Source organism: Eptatretus burgeri, unplaced genomic scaffold (assembly GCF_056783735.1).
Source record: "Eptatretus burgeri isolate ZD-2024b unplaced genomic scaffold, Ebu_testis_v1 Ebu_testis_scaffold_93, whole genome shotgun sequence".
Lineage (NCBI taxonomy): Eukaryota > Metazoa > Chordata > Myxini > Myxiniformes > Myxinidae > Eptatretus > Eptatretus burgeri.
The window spans coordinates 66246-84738 of record NW_028222043.1 but is presented as its reverse complement, the minus strand read 5'-3'; the positions used below and the strand labels follow the sequence as shown (position 1 = coordinate 84738).

Here is an 18493-nt window from a genome sequence, read left to right as displayed (position 1 = left end):
ACCAGAAGAAAACAATGAAAAAAAGAGAATAATAAATAAAAGCGACAGCACGTCAGATTTATCGGCCGAGTCGCACGGACGACTGATTTATCGGACCAGGAGGACGGACGACGGATTTATCGGACTAGTCGAGACCAGTGTTTCTCAACCGTGGTCCCCCGGAACCCTCGGGGTCCGCAAGAGGTCGCTAGGGGTTCCGCGAGAAGCAGTAATAAATAGGCTAATGTATTTCTGAGTAGTTTTTGTTTGATTTAATACTCGTAATTTTACTATACACGTACGGCATATTGTTGGAAACTCCTTGGTTATTATAATAGAGGCTTCGACCTCTTATATTATTTACAATTATAACAACCAGAAGGAATGTATTTAACGATGTCTATATGGCGCCAGTGTGAAACCGCCCTCACTGGTTAGTGTACGTCCTGTACGCGGCGGATTCGTGTGTCATTGAGTGACTAACTCAAGTACGGGAAGCATGCACGGTGTCCATCTATCTTCTCTGTGCTTCCGAGCACGAAGTCTCTCTCTCTCTCAAGGTTAGTTCTTCTGTTTACCTTTATTGCTTCAGCTCTATTTGTTTAAGTTTTGTTTATCAAGTCACATGAGGTGTTTTTTTTTTTTATTTGAAAAAGTTTTTTTTTGTGAATTAAAACCTCGTTGTGACATCTCATAAACGAGCAGTATGTTTTTTTTTCATTGCCAATAAATTTGACAAAAAGGGGTCATTTTTTCCTTAAATCAGGTATCCGGAAAAAAATATTATATTTACGTGAACTACGATAAAAATATAAAACAGCTAGATATTAATAATTGTACATAATAATTTTTATGGAGGGGTTCCCTGAGACATGAAAACTATGTCAAGGGTTCCACAAGGGTAAAAAGGGTTGAGAAACGCTGGTCTGGACTCGAGAGATCTCGAGTCAATCCACTCTGTGCGAGTTTCTGTACGAGACGTCAACGCTGCGATTCGCTGAAGTCAACTTTTTTTGGGGCAGGGCATAGCAAGTTGTGAAAAGCACAATAAATAATCGAAATATTGCTCTAATTATCCCATTTTTGATTAAAAAAAAAAAAAAACATGGGCGATTTCTTCACGAGAAAGGTCAAGTTAATATAGAAATAATCAGAAAGTTTTGCATGTCATGGGACCTTTAAGGTGTCTCGTTAACATTTTTAGATGTTAACAAGAAAATTAGGTTGGTCTTGGGGTCTATTTGCCTGCATTCTTGGATTTTGACATGCCCAATTATCGAAAAACATAAATTTTCATAACTTTTGAACCAAATGGACAAGAAACACAAATGAAGCATTTATTCTGCACAATTATGCTGTGTTAAGAAACAATGAGAACTAACTGTACGAGTCAGAGCCTTCACCAAAATCAATTTAAAAGCAACACATCAAAAGGGGTACAATACACACACTTACCAACAATTGGATGATCAGCCTTGAACAACAATCTCCCTTCATCAGAGAGTTGAAAAAAAAAAAAAAGATCTACCTTGTCAATAAGATGCAATCATTTTTTCAAGAATTAGAATTAAATTAATCTCATAAGTACACGATAATTATTTAATTCCCTCAGCAATTCTTCACCATTGAGAGAAAGGGCCAAAAACAACACATCGCATATTTCAAAAATGTATTGGGCCCGATATGATCTCGTGGATCAAGCATTACGTGGTGGAGGTAGCCCAATCAGCGAAGGACACCAAAAACAAACATACCCATCAGAGAGGGGCAATCCCCCGCCATTGAAAAATAATTGAAATCAGATAAGCGGTTTTCCATTTATTACAAAAAACATATTTTTCAAGATGGCCGCCCCAGTCGGCCATCTTGGATCCGGCCACGCCCAAAATCAATAGGGTTCTTCCTTTTCAGGTGGTACAAGTGTGACCCAAATTTCAAATCGATATGGCGAACAGTTTATGAGTTATCGCACTCACAGCTATAAATGTTGACGCCCAGCCAGCCGGACGGACAGACGGACAGCCGGATGAACAGACGACCCGGGTGACAACAATATCCACCTTCCGCCACGCGGCAGGGGATAAAAACAGTAAAAAAAATCTTTCTTTTAAGATATTTATTCAAGAAAAAAAAATACGATCAAGTATGAAGTGGAGCCATGTCGATTTATAAAACCAAACGTGATTTTCTGATTCTGTGCATGGACCGAAAAGCACTCAAGCAAGCACTCCATTCAAAACCGTTGATATGGACCAGCAGGCTTGGCAAGCATGAGCTCACTGCTTGGGAACTGAACACACCGAAGTTGTGCAGCTTTGCTCATTCCATTCTGATGTAGATTGGTCAAGATATCTTTCAATCAGTCAAAAATCAACAAAATTAGTCAGGAAAACAGTGAAACTAAAACTACAAAGTCAGAACAACAAGCTTTAACATTAATATCCGTCTCCGCGCTGCGAGCCTGGTCGTGTCGGACCGCTCTGGGGCAACAAACAACAATACCATGAGCGGATGGATTTGACAGGAGGTGGATCTCAATCGAATGAATAAACACCAGAAATTTACAACCCGTGCTCATTTGTAAATAATGTTGCGGTCTCAGGGCTTGAGCTGACTTCAGAGGGGGAAATCCCCGGTTATCTCTCCAACCCAGACCTGTGGCCACCAGGAGCGAATAACTTCACCCCACGGTGGGTTGCGACGCAACTACGAACGCCAATCGAGCGATCATGAGTCCCATTGTCCGTCCGTCTAACTGGGAACCCCATGGCCGACTGACCAGGGAACACACCCTTGGCAAATGTGATATTTACCTCATCTGGTGATCTTGAATGTGTCCGAGCTGTACCGCTCGCACATGCCGTACCTTGCAATCGAACCGTCGGGAATCTCAACCTCCCAAGCTATTGACGTGCGCACAGTGCTGGACCAATGCTGGAAAAGATGGACATGGACAGATCGGAAATAGATTCAACAACAACAGTTTTATTTGCACAAGTGGGGAGCAGGAAAAAGAGCGTATGGGTGGGGGGTTGGGGGGGGAGGATTTTAATGGCACGGTGAGAAATGAGGGTGAAGCAATTAGATCAGAGAAAGAGGAAAGAGACAGAGAGCAAAGTTAACAAGGCCTTACCTACCACCAACACAGTACATGGCCCAGCATTCACAACGGGTATTCAACCCTGAGGGAGAGAAGTGGGAAGAAAGACTGGGGTGGGGAGGGTGCGTGGAGAAAAGCGACGTGTGTGTGTGTGTGTGTGTGTGTGTGTGTGTGTGTGTGTGTGTGTGTGTGTGTGTGTGTGTGTGTGTGTGTGTGTGTGTGTGTGTGTATGTATTTGAAAAGGGAAACTGAGAAAGGTGCAGCAGAAAAGATGTGTGAAACCCAAGTGTGCGATCCTCCCAGATGTGTGTGGTGAAGCTTGGTTTCGGTCCTAATAATCGGCTTGGCTCCACCCGCCCCTCACAGCCTTGGCCCCTGGCTCGTGATGGCAGTTCGTGAGGTAAAAACCAAAGTGGCGAAAGTGCCAAGAACCAGCAGCGTGACCTCGGGGAACAGCGTCGCTTGCGGACGGTTGAAAGGAGCCATAGATTTGCAGTTATAATAATGAAGAAAATAGACAGACAGGTGCCAAGACAAAATGGACAAGACAGACAATTCCACGGCCCACCAGGTATCCCGAGCTAATCCCAAAGGGGGAGGGGGCTGGGGGAAGCAGAATAACAAAAGAATATTTGCCAAGATATAAAGTAAATAATTTGTAAAGGAGAAAGGTGGGGGGGGGAGAAGAAGAAGAAGTAGAAGTAGAAGTAGAAGAAGAAGAAGAAGAAGAATTCAGGCCTGTTCGAGTTGACCTTCCAACGGCCTCACATCAGCCACAGGCCACACGGATGACACTTCACCAACACCCTTCCCTCTCTCCAGAAGGGTCTCAAACTTCGCCAATGAACGAACCGGAGCAATTCCTTCAACACCTCGAAGCCACACGTTGCTTCAGGTTGGCTCAGGTGACACTCAGGAGGAAACGCTTCTGTTCCCTCTCCGATCAACGCATCCTCATGAGGCCCTCCTCTGCCTCAGCGTCTTCAACACAGGCGGTACCTTGACCAGGCGGTCCTCGGAGGGATCACTCCAATCCTCAACGAGATCTCACAGGCCAGGTGTCTCGTCACAAGCCAGACCGCGCGTCCTGCATTCATTCCCGCCTTTTTCTCTCACCCATCACCAGCCTGACCCCCGTCACGCCAGTGCCCGCTTCTTCTTCACCTCTTCCCATTTTACTTTTCCTGAAAATCCACCCAGTCCCGCCGCATGAGATAATGTGGAGGCCTCGAAAAGAGAAGAGAAGGGGAAGGAAGGTCCTGCAGCAGCAGAACCGAAACATTTTTTTTGATGAAGAGGAAGAAAAAAAAGACTCATCTTGAGAACCACAGCAACACCAGTGTAATACACCCCCCCCCCCCCGTGAACACCTTTCGTGTGTGTGTGTGTGTGTGTATGTGTGTGTATGTGTGTATGTGTGTATGTGTGTATGTGTGTATGTGTGTATGTGTGTATGTGTGTATGTGTGTATGTGTGTATGTGTGTATGTGTGTATGTGTGTATGTGTGTGTGTGTGTGTGTGTGTATGTGTGTGTGTGTGTGTGTATGTGTGTATGTGTGTGTATGTGTGTGTGTGTATGTGTGTATGTGTGTATGTGTGTATGTGTGTATGTGTGTATGTGTGTATGTGTGTATGTGTGTGTGTGTGTGTGTGTGTGTGTGTGTGTGTGTGTGTGTGTGTGTGTGTGTGTGTGTGTGTGTGTGTGTGTGTGTGTGTGTGTTGTAGTGTCCGGAGAGCAGTGAGGCACGTAGAGTCGTGAGGGTTGCCGTAACTCTGTTTATTGCGTGTCCGGATGTACACGACTCCGAGCCTCTCGCGGACGCGAACAGCTATATGCCCTGCAGACACGTGACCACCATCACAACTCCTCCACGCCCCCTGCCAATACACCACGTGTGTGTGTGTGTGTGTGTGTGTGTGTGTGTGTGTGTGTGTGTGTGTGTGTGTGTGTGTGTGTGTGTGTGTGTGTGTGTGTGTGTGTGTGTGTGTGTGTGTTTTGATCCCTAACTTGCATTCACTTCATCGTTAATATCTGTCACACACACACACACACACACACACACACACACACACACACACACACACACACACACACACACACACACACACACACACACACACACACACACACACACACACCTAATGGCTGTCAACGGATTGCCGACAACCTTCCAGGTGCAAAATGTCCATCTTCTCCTCGCCATGTTCCCCGTCCCATCCCCATCCCTCTCCCTTCCACAATTCACCTGTGTCTGTTCCCCACTGTTTTGTCCCTTCCACTCCCACCCCTCTTGTCTCATGCCTCCTTGCTGTGAGTTGTGTGTTAGCTCTCATACGAGCCTCGACCAAGGTATACAAAAAAAAAAAAAAAAAAAAAAATAGGGAGTGAACCCCAATCTACCCCGTTCCATCGCACTTTGGATCCCACTGACCCATCTCAAGGTGAACGAGAGGGGGAGCACTCGGTAGAGTGCAAAACCGCCGCCAATACTGCTCAGTCACTCAAGTGAACCTGATATCCTATTCATTAAATTTGATGTCAACAGTGCTCACAGAGTTGTAGTTTGCAACTTTCCCTTTTACATACTCAATTCATTCGTCAGAACTCGATTCCTTGAGAGAGAAATTGATTTTACCTGGGAATATCCACCTGAAATTACAAAATCAGCCACAATTATAATTTTGGCATGTTTTTTTGTTGGAAATCACTTACAACATGTAGAAATGCATAAAAAAATATCGATATTTTGTTGAAAAAAAATTTGCAAACATTTTTTTTTTCTTTAACAATTTTTTTTTGGGGGTGGGGAAATCACTTAAAACATGGAGAAATGCAAAAAAAAATTCAAATATTTTTTTCAAATTGGCCGCCATTGCGGCCATATTGGATTTTGGACCAAGTCCAAAATCTGATGGTATGATCCTTGGACCAGACCTAACCCCGCCACCAAGTTTCGTCGAAATCCGTCGAGGAGTTTTTCCGTAATACTGTTCACAAACAAACAAACAAACAAACAAATAAAAACCAATGTCACCCGCAGGGTGACCCGTATCTTGCCAAAAGGTGACCACGTGTGACTTCTTTAAGGTCACACTGAGGTGAACAGAGCTGCTATCCACCAGGAGCGACTCCTTGCGGAATATCTGCCTACGAGAGATTCCGATGAGAATCGTTCTACAGAGTAACCATGAAAAATATGCTTTTGCCTCATAACGTCACCAAATGACGTCATAATGTCTCAAGCTTGACATATCGAGAAAGCACTCATCGAGGTGTTCAATTTGAGGTACTACACGATATGGTTCCTAAAACTTGAAAATTTGACCTTGGGGTCAAATATGTTTGATCTTAGGCGCTAACCATGAAGGTCAAGGTCAATCGCCACCAAAAATTAAGCAGCTGAGTGCCAGACCATGAACTATATTCCCATGAAGTTTGAAGACGATCCGATCAAAATTACTCAAAAAATAAGGGTTTCGTTGACTCCCCTGATTTGCGACAAAGTGACCTTGACCTTTGACCTTGACCTTCAAAATTTCATGCGCTGAAAGGGACCTCTATAGGCCTCTGATATGCGAAGTTACAAACATTTCCAATGATAACTGTGCTCTGCAGAATTTTTTTATACGTGATTACAGACAAACAAACAAAAAAAAAAAACATACAAGCTGACGAACATATCTTGCAAAAACTTCGTTTTGGCAAGATAAATATGGAAACCAGTGAGATTAGAAAAAGAACAGAAGTATTACAGAAAATAAACACTCAATGCACAGGAAAAGAAAGAATTCACAAGTCTATTGAAAATATTAATGTCAAGAATAATGCCTTCAATGTCGTGGAGGAGATTTAAACGAGAAACCAAAGAGGAAGAAGGAAAAGATAATGTTGTTGATGATGTTGGTGTTTTTGACTTTGGTTGAAGCTTTGCAATTTATTTTCCAAAATAAATGGAGAGAATGAAGGAATTTCTAAGGACACTTTAGTTTTGTTTAAATAAAGATGCAAATGCATATGTTGGAAGGCAAAGAGGTTTTCACACTCGAATGGAAGTTTTCTCAGAAATAAATACAATGATGGTAATTTATGGTCTCAAGTGTTCAAAGAAAACTGAAACCATAAATATCTCACATGTGAAAAGTAAAAATGAAAGGGTTATACAAAAGAGGATATGTTTGGTGTGTGGCATTAAAGGGTAAATTCATTCGTAAACGTGGAGTTGATATACAAAAGTTTTTGTCGGGGAGCAAACTTACAAAAACTGGAATGTCAGGGGAATTAAACCTTCCAGGATATTCTTTCTGTGGTCTGGGAACAAAGTTAAAAGAAGGAAAGTTTATTCCAAAGGGATTGATTACACATGGTCTGCTGACTTAATTGAACTCAATAATGATAAAGGATACAAATATGATTTAACTGTATCAGATTTGAGGAGAAGATATGCAGGGGTTGTTCCTTTGAAAAACAAAAGAGGTAAGACTCTGATGTTCGCCTTCAGTGGTATATTTCGGAAAAGTAGAAGAAAACCAAAGAAGTTCCGGACTGAAGAGGGAAAACAGTGACACAACAAAACATTGATGAATTTTCTTGAAGATGACGGCATTACATTATACAGAACCTTTAATGAAGGAAAGGCAGTTGTGAATGAGCATTTTAATCACACTTTGAAAGAGAGACCAGAGAAAAAAATTCACTCAACTGTCAATCTCAATGGGAATCTTTAATTCAGGATATTGGAGATAATTCCAAGAATGAAGTTCATTCTTCCACAAAAAGAAAAACCAAGAGAAACATTCAAACAATGGAATGAACTTTTGAAAATTGTGATGTTTTGGACACAGTTCCTTGGATGGGTTGAACTCTTGGATGAGTTGAAGCAGAATGTGCAAGGTAGATTGACCTGGTCTGACTTCAAATTGATGATCTGAGATGAGGCTGTTGGAGAAAACGAATGATTTTATGTCAACTGCGATGATTGATTCCATGACCTTGCTGATGACTGGAAGCAAGCTAATTGGTCTACAGTCAAGGGGATCCGTTTTTTATGCAATGATATGATGTTGGCTGATTTGGAAGGAGAAAGAGGATGACTGAGGGTAAATGACAGGGTGAAAAGGGCTGAGAAAGGCAGTGCAAGAGCAGCAGAGGAGGTTTATAGGAAACGTGAGCTGATGCCGTCAGGTGGGAGCGGAGGGGAAGCTGGAGCAAGAGGTATTGCCGAGGGTGTGGGGGAGTTAGGGCTGTGAGGAAGAGTCAACTTCCGGACCAAAACGAAAGTGAACACGACCAGCACTCTGAAGTCATGACGTCAACAGATATGCCTCAGACCACATCATTACATCATTATAAATGCTTGCACAACGTTTGATTTTGAATCCCTTCAGATGTTCTTCACGATCACATTTTTACCTGACATGACCTTTGACCTCTTGACGCAACAATCTTATCAGTTTATGTATCCATCATTATACATACTTGGAGCCAGTTTGACTTGTATCCCATCAGCTGTTCTAAAATTATCACAGTCATGAAAACCTTTCACCTTTGACCTTTGACCTTTGTCCTTTTGATGTCCCCATCGAATCAGTTGAACTTTGCATCATACTGTATACTTACACCAAGTTTGGTCAAAATCCAATCAATGGTTCAGAAATTAGCATGGCAGCATAATTTCTACCTCATATGACCTCTGACATTTGACCTTTTGACCCATTTGAAACAGATGGATGGAAGGAGGGACAGACAGCCAGATGAACAACCTGAAAACATAATGCCTCCAGCTGCTGCGTCAGTGGAGGCATTGAAATTCTGGTTCCTGAACCACTTACATTGTCATAATGGCATTAAATACATGCTATTTGATGTCCAGTGGGACCCTTCCCTTTTCGAGCCGACATTCCCCCTGTGCATTGCATCGGAGGTGTCACCATACATCAAGAGAAAGAGGAGCCACACTCAATCTGATAGAGCTTAAGTCAATTGGATTCCGTTTCTTGAACATCGATTGAATTTGACCAATTTGATCAAATTGTCATTTACAGTGCCGACAGAATGTATTCACACCCCTTGACTTTTGTCACATGTCGTTGTGTTACAGCCTGAAGTTAAAATGGATTGTCTAAAAAAAATTGTCCCCAATCTACACAAAAATACCACATCATGACAAAGTGAATACATGTTTTCAGAATTTTTTCGAAATTAACGAAAAATGAAAATCTGAAATTTCTTGCATCGATAAGTATTCGACCCCCGAGTCAATACTTTGTCGAAGCACATTTGGCAGTGAATACAGCTTCAAGTCTTCTTGAGTGTCTGTATCAGCTTAGCACATCTGGATTTGGGGATTTTCTCCCATTGTTCCTTGCAGATTTGCTCAAGGTTTGCTCAAGATTTTCTCAAGGATGGGGAGCGTCAGGGTTGGACGGGGGTGGGTGGGAGGGGGGTGGATCCAGACAGTCCCATTGGTGAGACATCGTGAGTGTGAGATTTGTCAGGATTGAAAGACATGTTTCAAGAGTTCGAGCAGCTTGTGATGTTATCCAGATCTACAGCGAGTGAAGAAGCTGCTGCTTGCTGATCTGAGGGATGACAGATGGTACGGCAGAGGGTGGAGTCATCAGTAAAGACATTTGACTGTATTTACCTCCGTTAATTGTTTCCTCCTTCACGGTGGGGATGGTGTTAAATGATGAGTGAGCTGTGCTCGGTTTTCATCAGATGGAGCAGTTTGCATTCAGGCCAAAAAGTTCAACATTCGTTTCAGCAGAACACAGAATATTTTGCCTTATTCTTTCAGAGACTTTCACGTGCCTTTTTGCAAACTCCAGGCACGCTGTCATGTGTCCTTTTCTCAGGAGTGGCTTCAGTCTGGCCACTCTCACATGAAGCCTAGATTTGTGAAGTGCTGCAGAGACTGCTGTCCTTCTGGCAGGTTCTCCCATCTTAGCCAAGGAACTCCGTTGCTATGTCAGAATCGTCATTCGGTACTTCATCACCGTCACCCAATTGCTTGGTCTTGTCAGATGGCGAGCTCAAGGAAGAGTCTGGGTAGTTGTATATTCTTTCCATTTCCTCATGATGGAGCTCACTGTCCTCTTGGGAACTTTCAACACTCTAGAAATTGTTTTACACCCTCACCCCAGATCGATGCCTCCTCACAATTCTATCTCGGAATTCAACAGACAGTTCCTTGGACTTTATGGTGGAGGTTTTGCTCTGACATGCACTTTCAACAGTGGGACCTTGCGCAGAAAGGGGTGTATCTTTCTAAATCATGTCCAATCAATTGAATTGGCCACAGGTGGACTCTGAACAAGTTGTTTTGTTGTGTTGTTGAGTTAAATAATGTCCATTTTGAGCTCAATTTGTGGTGCCATCACAAATGGGTTGAAGACTTATTGACTCAAGACATATCAGCTTTAAATTTTGTTGAATTTGCAAACATTTCTGAAAAAAAAGAATTCCACTTTGACATGAAGGGGTATAACATGTAGATCAGTGACAAAAAAATCTCAATTTAATCAATTTAAATTCAGGCTGCAACGCAACAAAATGTGAAAAAGTCGAGGGGTGTGAATACTTTCTGAAGGCGCTGTACGTGTCATAATATCATTTCAAAAGAGTACTTTTCCCATTCTTATTTTAACTTGTTTACATGGCATGGAATCACTTAGTTTGGAATGTGTACATCCAAAGCGGTTTGTATTCATTGAAAATGTGGTTTTTTTCAGCCAGTGTGACCATTTGGCTTGGAGTTGTCGTGGTCAAGAGTCTGGGAAATAGTGGAATTTCACTTCAGTTCGGAATAATAGTGTTGGTATCTTGAAATATCATAATTCAGGGTGCCTGATGTTTGCTTAATGGTTAGGGTGGCAGCTTGGAATATTAGGATCCAAAGATCAAATTCTGCTTTTCCATTGAATTTCTACCGGGTGGGGTTGACTAAGCCTGTCATCCTTCTGAGGTCGGCAAAATGAGTACCAGCTTGCTGGGATATATAATTGAGACATTCGAGTATCCTGCATTGGAGTGGCGACCTTTCGAGGATTGTGCCTAACAGCCCAGGAGACTGCTTTGGCAGCACTGACACTCTGTGTAGAGTATGGTCTCGATGGATAGTTTGGCACATGGGAAGCATGCATGAAGGTATGAGCAACGGTCTTTCCAAATTTCAGGTTCTTTGATGAAATAATAAGGCCACAATAGGGACCGGTAGAAAATGGAGAGGCCACAGACCTCTAAAAGAAAATTAACAGTGAAGTGAAAATCGAGTGGAAAAAAGTGGAAAATTCTGTGATTCAGAAAACAACGTTGTTGTGGAAATGACTCTTTGGGGTTCATTCAAGGAAATCAGACAGGTGAAGGCCATTCGGCCCATCGTGCCTGCACGAACACCATATTAATTTATCAACACAAGATCCAAAGAAGAAAATGCAAATTTTTATTTTTGTATTTATTCTTTTTTTATTTCTTGTTATTATTTAAATCTATTCATTTTAAGTTTTTGTAGTTTTTGTATTTTTTATTTTTCTTCCCCTCAAGGAAGGGGGCATGGGCTTGGGGAAAGTACACAACATCACCCCCACAACACCACTAGACGAGGCCCCCACCAACAGCACTCCGCACACGTGCACACAATCACCCATCAATGCTCAAACTACTGAAAAGTCCTGTCAGTATCCCTAAACCCCTCTCTCTCCATGACTTGCAGGTACCGATCTAATTATAATTTAAACTTATCTACTGTTTCTACTGCCACTACCTCTCCAGGGAGGACATTCCATGCATTAACTACTCTCTGAGTGAAAGACCCCTGTCTTACTCCCATCTTAACTCGACTCTTCTTTACTCTCAGGTGATGGCTTCAGGTCCTATCACTGTCTACTCTCTTGAATAATTCATCTGCACTTATTTTAACTATACCTTTCATGATCTTAAACATCTCCGTCATATCTCCTCGTAACCACCTCTTTTCTGGTGTATAAAACTCGGTCTCCTTCAGCCGCTCCTCGTCGTTGAATCCAGCAAGACCCGGAATCAATTGTGTAGCCCTGCGCTGAACCCTCTCCATGGCATCTATATCACTCCTGAATTGTGGTGACCAAAACTGCACACAATATTCAAGATGTGGCCTCATGAAATCCCTGTACAAATGTTAACAACACCTCTTTTGATTTATAAATGATCCCCATCCGAATACAATCTAAAACCCTATTTGCTTTGCCAAAAGTTGCCTGGCATTGTGCTGTCTGCTTCCCTCCCATATCTATTACCACCCCCAGACCCTTATTCTGTGTGACATGCTCCAAAATTACCCCTTGCATCCTGAATTTTCTATTTTTATTGTTCTTTACCATTCCCAACACCTTACACTTGCTCAGGATAAATTGCATCTGCCAATCTTTTGCCCAATCGATATAAGTATCAATACTTTCCTGAATCTGATCACCACCCCCTATGCTATCCTTGTTACCTTTCTGTAATCTGCAAATTTGGAAAGCTTACTCTTCACCCCATTATCCAAATCGTTGATGTGAATAATGAAGAGTAATGGTCCGAATACTGATCCTTGAGGTACCGCACAACTTTCCAGCAAGACATCCTCCCACTCACAGCCACTCTTTGCCTCCCATTACGAAGCCAGATTACAATCCAATTAGCTACCTGACCACTCAATCCACAAGAACTCACTTTGGCGAAGAACCTCTGATGTGGTACCTTTTCAAATACCTTCTTCATGTCTAGAGACACCATATCCACTCCCTTTCCCTCATCCACCCAATCAGACACTGCTTCATAGAACTCTAAAAGATTTGTCAGACAAGAACTATCTTTGATTAGTTTGTATTTATTTAAATGGTTCCTCCTCTGCTCCTTAATTAATGTCTCCAATACCTTCCGTGGTCCTATCCTGTTGTTTTCATGTGACATCCTGAAAGAAAGACTTGGTATTATGTTTAATATTCTCAGCCATGTCCTTCTCATTTTCTCTTTTGGCTTGCCGAGATATTTTCTTAACTTGCTTCTGCTTACTCCGACAGTGATATAAATCTAACTCCAGTCCTGTTATTTAAAACCTAATAAAAGCCTTCTGCTTCTCATTAATAGCATTCTTTATCTCACTGCTCAACCACCCTGGCCTCTTTCTGTTTCTAGTTTTACATCTCATTGGAATGTACTTACTCTGCACTCAACACATTTGGTCCTGAAAGGTTTCCCATTTCTCTGATGCTGATTGTCCTGTTGTTAGAGTCTCCAAATCAACATCACCCAATTCTCGACTCATGCCCTCAAAGTTTGCCTTCCTGAAATCAAACAACCTCACTCAACGATCCTGAACTCTATGGATGTGAGATGTCAGACTTGGACTCTGACCAGGTATCTGAGGTGGAGACTTAATTCCTTTGGTACCAGGACTCTTTAGGGAGTCCTTGGCTATTACTGTTCAGACTTTGTGTCCAACAAGCGGTTGCTGAGAGACTAAAATGAGATTTGTTACCCGCATAGTCCATGAGCGTCAGCTGCGACTGTGTGGACATGTGGCTCATTTTCCTGACAATGATCCTGCTCACCAGATTCTGTCAGCAAGGGAGCCTCGTGAGTGGAGGAGGCCAATGGGCCAACCCCATGTCTCGTGGTTGAAGCAGGTTGATCAGCATCTCAAGGAGATGGGGATGGGCCAGGCATCTGCCTGATGGATGGCCAGACTGAGGCCCATGGAGTTCCGGCGGAAAGTGGACGCAGCGATGCGCTGGTCGGGCGCATGCTCCCATACCTGACTTGACCTGAGCTGACATCCCATGACAGTGCCACATTGAAAGTCACTGAGCTCTTCAGTCCAGCCCATTCTTCTGCGAATGTTTGCCTATGGAGATTGCATGGCTGTGTGCTTGATTTTATACACCTGTCCGCAATGGGTGTGGCTAAAATAGCCGAATCCACTCATGAGAAGGGGTGTCCGCACACTTTTAGCCATGTAGTGTATGTACTGTATTTGCATCTTTGAGCCCCTTTTTCAGTTTAAGCGTTCACTTCTTGGGAGAGAAGGATATGTTTAATTTCCAAGCATTCTTTCTGCATTTTGTGGCCTTTTAGAACAACTTGGAGTTTTAGTTGTTTGTGATAGTCCTTGTTATTAATATTTTGTGCAGTTGGTTATTTTCCATCTATAATGCAAAGATGATTCAAAATAAACAATTGTTTGATATTTTTAGCTGGATAGAACCTCAATTCCACACATAATGTGGTAAATCAAGGTTGTGTTTTGTGATGAATATGGAACATTTGATAAACCTCCAGAAAAGTTCAAAACAAGGTCCTTGTCACACTCCCCTCCTTATTCAATCATCCTACCTTGATGTCTGAAACATCGAGACTTGAGCTTCTTCAATAACTTGTCCAAGCTCTCAGAAAGTCCTTTCCACTTCACGGGAATCTTCAACTGGAATTGAGGGTCCGGGCTGCGGTGAGAAAAATTCACACAAATTGTCTTTACATCACGATTGCTGTTCCTATCAGGAAACAATGCACTCAAACACACCTGGCACAGTGTAATCTATTACGGAAATGCGAAATTACAAACCTGAAACAAGCGTAACGTGTCAACAAAAGGAGAAGCAAATGTTGGGCTGTGACTGATAAAATCAGTTTTAAAACAGAGAACTTCAAGAAAGAATAATTTGAGACTCACGTCCCTGTTACAGTGTTGATGGGGGGAAAAAAAAGAAAAAAACGTTTAAACATTTCAACAGTAAAAACAACAATTTCTTTTTTTGCCATAGAAATTCATTCATTCATTGAAGGAAGGAGTGAGGGGGGAGAGGGAGGGGGAGGAAGGGGGGAGAGAGGGAGGGGGAGAGGGAGGCGGAGGTGGAGAGGGAGGGGTGGGGAGAGAGTGAGGGGAGGGGGAGAGGAAGGGGAAGTGAGGGGAGGGGGAGAGGGAGGTGAAGTGAGGAGAAGAGGGAGGGGAGAGAGGGAGTGGGGAGAGGGAAGGGGGAGAGGGAGGGGGAGAGGGAGGGGAAGTGAGGGGAGGGAGGAGAATGAAGGGAAGTGAGGGGGAGAGGGAAGGGGGAGAAGAAAAGTGGGAGAAGGAGGGGGAGTGAGGGGGGAAAGAAAATTGGGAGAGGGAGGTGGAAGAGGGAAGGAGTGAGAGGGAAGGGGGAGAGGGAAGGGGGAGAGGGAAGGGGGAAAAGGGGGGAGTGAGGGGACGAGGAGGAGGAAGTACAACAAAGTTAGACTGCTTCTAGAAGGGGTTTATATTTAATAAATATGTCGGTAATTGTTCTATTTTTATATTTAAACGTATGAGTAGTTGCATTTAACACATTAACCAAAACAAAGGGCAATATCATCGGTTGAAAGCAAAATACAACACGTGAAGTTTTACCAGATCACCGACATGGTGGGTGTATGATTTTCCAAATTACGATTCCCGGTGGAGTCAGGCCAACTGTCGAGCCAATGGGTTTTCCCAGGAACGCTTCAGACCCATGCACACAGACAGCTTCATCAACATTTCTAATGTATCGGGTTTCTTGTGCAGCTTCTCCCCAACACAACAGAAGGTTTTGAAGCTGTTTTCACCAAGTAAAGAATAAAGAAAAGGAGGAGAGTCTCACAGCTGGTCCTCATGTCAAACAATTTCGAAATCTTTATTAAAAGAGAAACTCGACTGGGTTTTGGAATTCAGGAAAGGAAACTTGTCAACAACAATTAATATTAAAAACACTGAACGAACCATTTCGATGTCATGTTGAAAGTGTCGGAAGAGTCGAGGCTGCTATTCATCTGGCTCGCCTGTGTGGAGACAATAAGTAAATAAGTGTGATGACATAGTGTGGAAAATCATGGTTTTATTTTGTGATGAAGAAGAACCTTTTCATCCTCCTCCAGAAAAACTCGAGTCCAAATAAGGAACTCTTCAAATTCCCCTGATTATTCAATCCTCCCACCTTGACGTCTTAAACATCGAGGCTTGAGTCTCTTAAAGAATCTGCGCAGACGTTGCCAAGTTCCTCTGCGCGTCACCTGAATCTCCAGTGAGGGTTTGGGTGTCTCCTATTGTGGAAACAAAAATCACATGAATTATCTTGAAAAAACGAACTCTGTACTCAGCAAGAACGATACAATCACACAGCTCCGGAATTCACATATTACCCTCGAGAGGGGATTGTATTTGGGTCCATTTGTTAGTTTGTCTGTCTGTCTGCACAGAATATGTTCTTGTCGGCCACAAACACCACCTGGTGATCGCCATTGTTACATACATGTTATCTTTTTTTCTCTATAAAGTATGACAATTACAATGTGAGCACGTCGTTGAAGTACGTACTATGGGAATGCAAGTCTGTCTTTAAAGGATGTCCTATTAACATTGTGTGTCCGTCTCCAAAATACACGTGATTGGAACGTGAATCCACACAATGAACCAGAAAAGGTCTGTTTGGCCGCTGTATTAACATAATCATACGTCGGTTGTGAATACACCGTCTATAAACCACACAAACACAAACACACCAACACACAAACACACAAACACACAAACACCACACAAAACGAGTCTTGGTGAGAGCCTGCAATCTCTGATTGCTCTTTTCACTTCCATTGTAGAAATGCACAATAACACAAAAACATCAAAACGATCACGAGGAAGAAATGAAAATGTTCTGTTGTTTTTGATCAATTCACTTTGAAATCTTCAGCAGAAAAATAGAAAATGTTTCACAACTTCACATCATAACACAACAAACATTAATTCACCATCATGAGGTACAAGGTGTTTACCTCTTCCTGGACAGGTAATGACACTGATTCTGATTCTGGATTGCCATGAACACAATCACTCCTGAAAATATGTATTGATTCAATGTTCTCATAATTAATTTCCATTCCAGCAACTCCTTCATGGACTCTTTTCTCTTCAACAACAACCTTGGGAGGGAGGGATTCTGAGAGGAGGTCGAATGAGAACAAAAACAAAATTACAGGAGTGAGAATTCCTTCACATGTGATATTTTCTAAATCTAAAAATGGTAAAACTCTGCAAAAAAAAATTGATGAAACGCTGTGAAACTCGAACTTTTTCTGCAACTTATCATAATAAAGATGTGCACAAAGTTTCAGGTGAATATGTTAAAGGGTTTGGGGAGAAAAGGCTGAAAAATCACAGGTGGGATGGACAGACGGAGAGAAAACGTGTCGTCCCCTCCGGTGAACGAGCATGGGGTTTTTATTTATCACAAATTCTCATCGTGATGATTTCACACACTCAGGTGATGTGATCACATCATGATCATTGCTGAATTTCAAAATAAGATTTCACTTCAAACACTCAATGTCTCCATAAAGTGGACACTTACAGCGACACCTCCATGACACAGATGAAGAAACAGCATCATGACAATATCTCTGATGTGAGGACAAGGTTCACCAAAGAACTTGTTCCTCATGAATCGATCAATGAGCCACACGGTGATCATAACTCCAACATCTTATGACCTGATCAGATGTAATATAAGATATCGATACCATCCCGGCTTTTAACACATATTTCTACAAGTTGATAAATTCTTGTATTGAGAGCCCTGTTAAGTGTAGCCATTGTTGGTACACTCAACAAAAGCAAGTCGGTCGTTCAAGTCCTTTCAAAAAAAAAAATAGTTTTTCCTGAAATTTTGCTTAATACGTGAATGATGGAAGAAGAAAAAAATCAGGGGTAAAATTGGGATTCTCAATGGCAAATTAAACAAATGATGAGTGATGATGTTGACTCCTTCATGAAGAGAGGGCAAGCTATCGCCGGCACCATGGCCAAGTTCCAAATTACGACCAAAACTACTGCTCAGAAGGTGACGGAAAACCACCAAATATAACCCTTGCTCAAGAAGCTGCTTCGATGACACCGACGCTCTGTTATGAGTGTGGACCATCAGTGAAAGAGGGAGATAGAGAGACAGAGAGATCACACAATGAAGTTCACAATTGGCATCCCATAACATTCAAGGCAACAGAGAGGGTGTGTAGTGAGAAAGTAAATCAGGCATTTGCTGAAAGAAAACCAAAATCAGGCAGGAAGTGGGAAGGAGGAAGCATGGGGAAGATGTCAAATGTCAACAATGTGTTCGTGATCGCGTTGAGCAGTGAAGTGTAAAGGACGAGTCATTGAGAGTGAACACTGAAAAAATCGGGGGTCTGTGGATTCCAGATCCTGACCTCGCCTCCGCCCTTGGGCTGTGTCATTGGGCTGGATTCTCATTACAAACTGGTGGGAATGGCTCTTTCCTTGGTCTTTTTCCTTGTCGGCCTTACACCTGCAGCTTTCAAACGACTTTCTCATCTCCGAGCCACACTTTAATCCTGTTTTTTACCTCCTTGACTACCAGGCTTGTGCAGTTATGAAACTCTGTGAGGGTCA

General features: G+C 42.5%; 1 protein-coding gene across 9 annotated transcripts in view; it reads right to left on the bottom strand.

Moving 5' to 3' along the window:
• Positions 1-7780: 7780 nt before the first annotated feature.
• Positions 7781-18493, bottom strand: part of LOC147007581 (putative sperm motility kinase W) — a 59931-nt gene continuing 49218 nt past the window's right edge. For all 9 annotated transcript variants that reach the window (XM_085866837.1, XM_085866844.1, XM_085866841.1 and 6 more), the window contains 7 exons: positions 16864-17027; positions 16032-16137; positions 15818-15876; positions 15467-15653; positions 14663-14774; positions 14434-14540; positions 7781-8016 (listed from right to left, as the gene is read on the bottom strand). In XM_085866837.1, the coding sequence (XP_085722963.1) occupies positions 15860-15876; positions 16032-16137; positions 16864-17027 (287 nt within the window). In that variant the 3' untranslated portion in view covers positions 7781-8016; positions 14434-14540; positions 14663-14774; positions 15467-15653; positions 15818-15859. The remainder of the gene's footprint in view (positions 8017-14433; positions 14541-14662; positions 14775-15466; positions 15654-15817; positions 15877-16031; positions 16138-16863; positions 17028-18493) is intronic.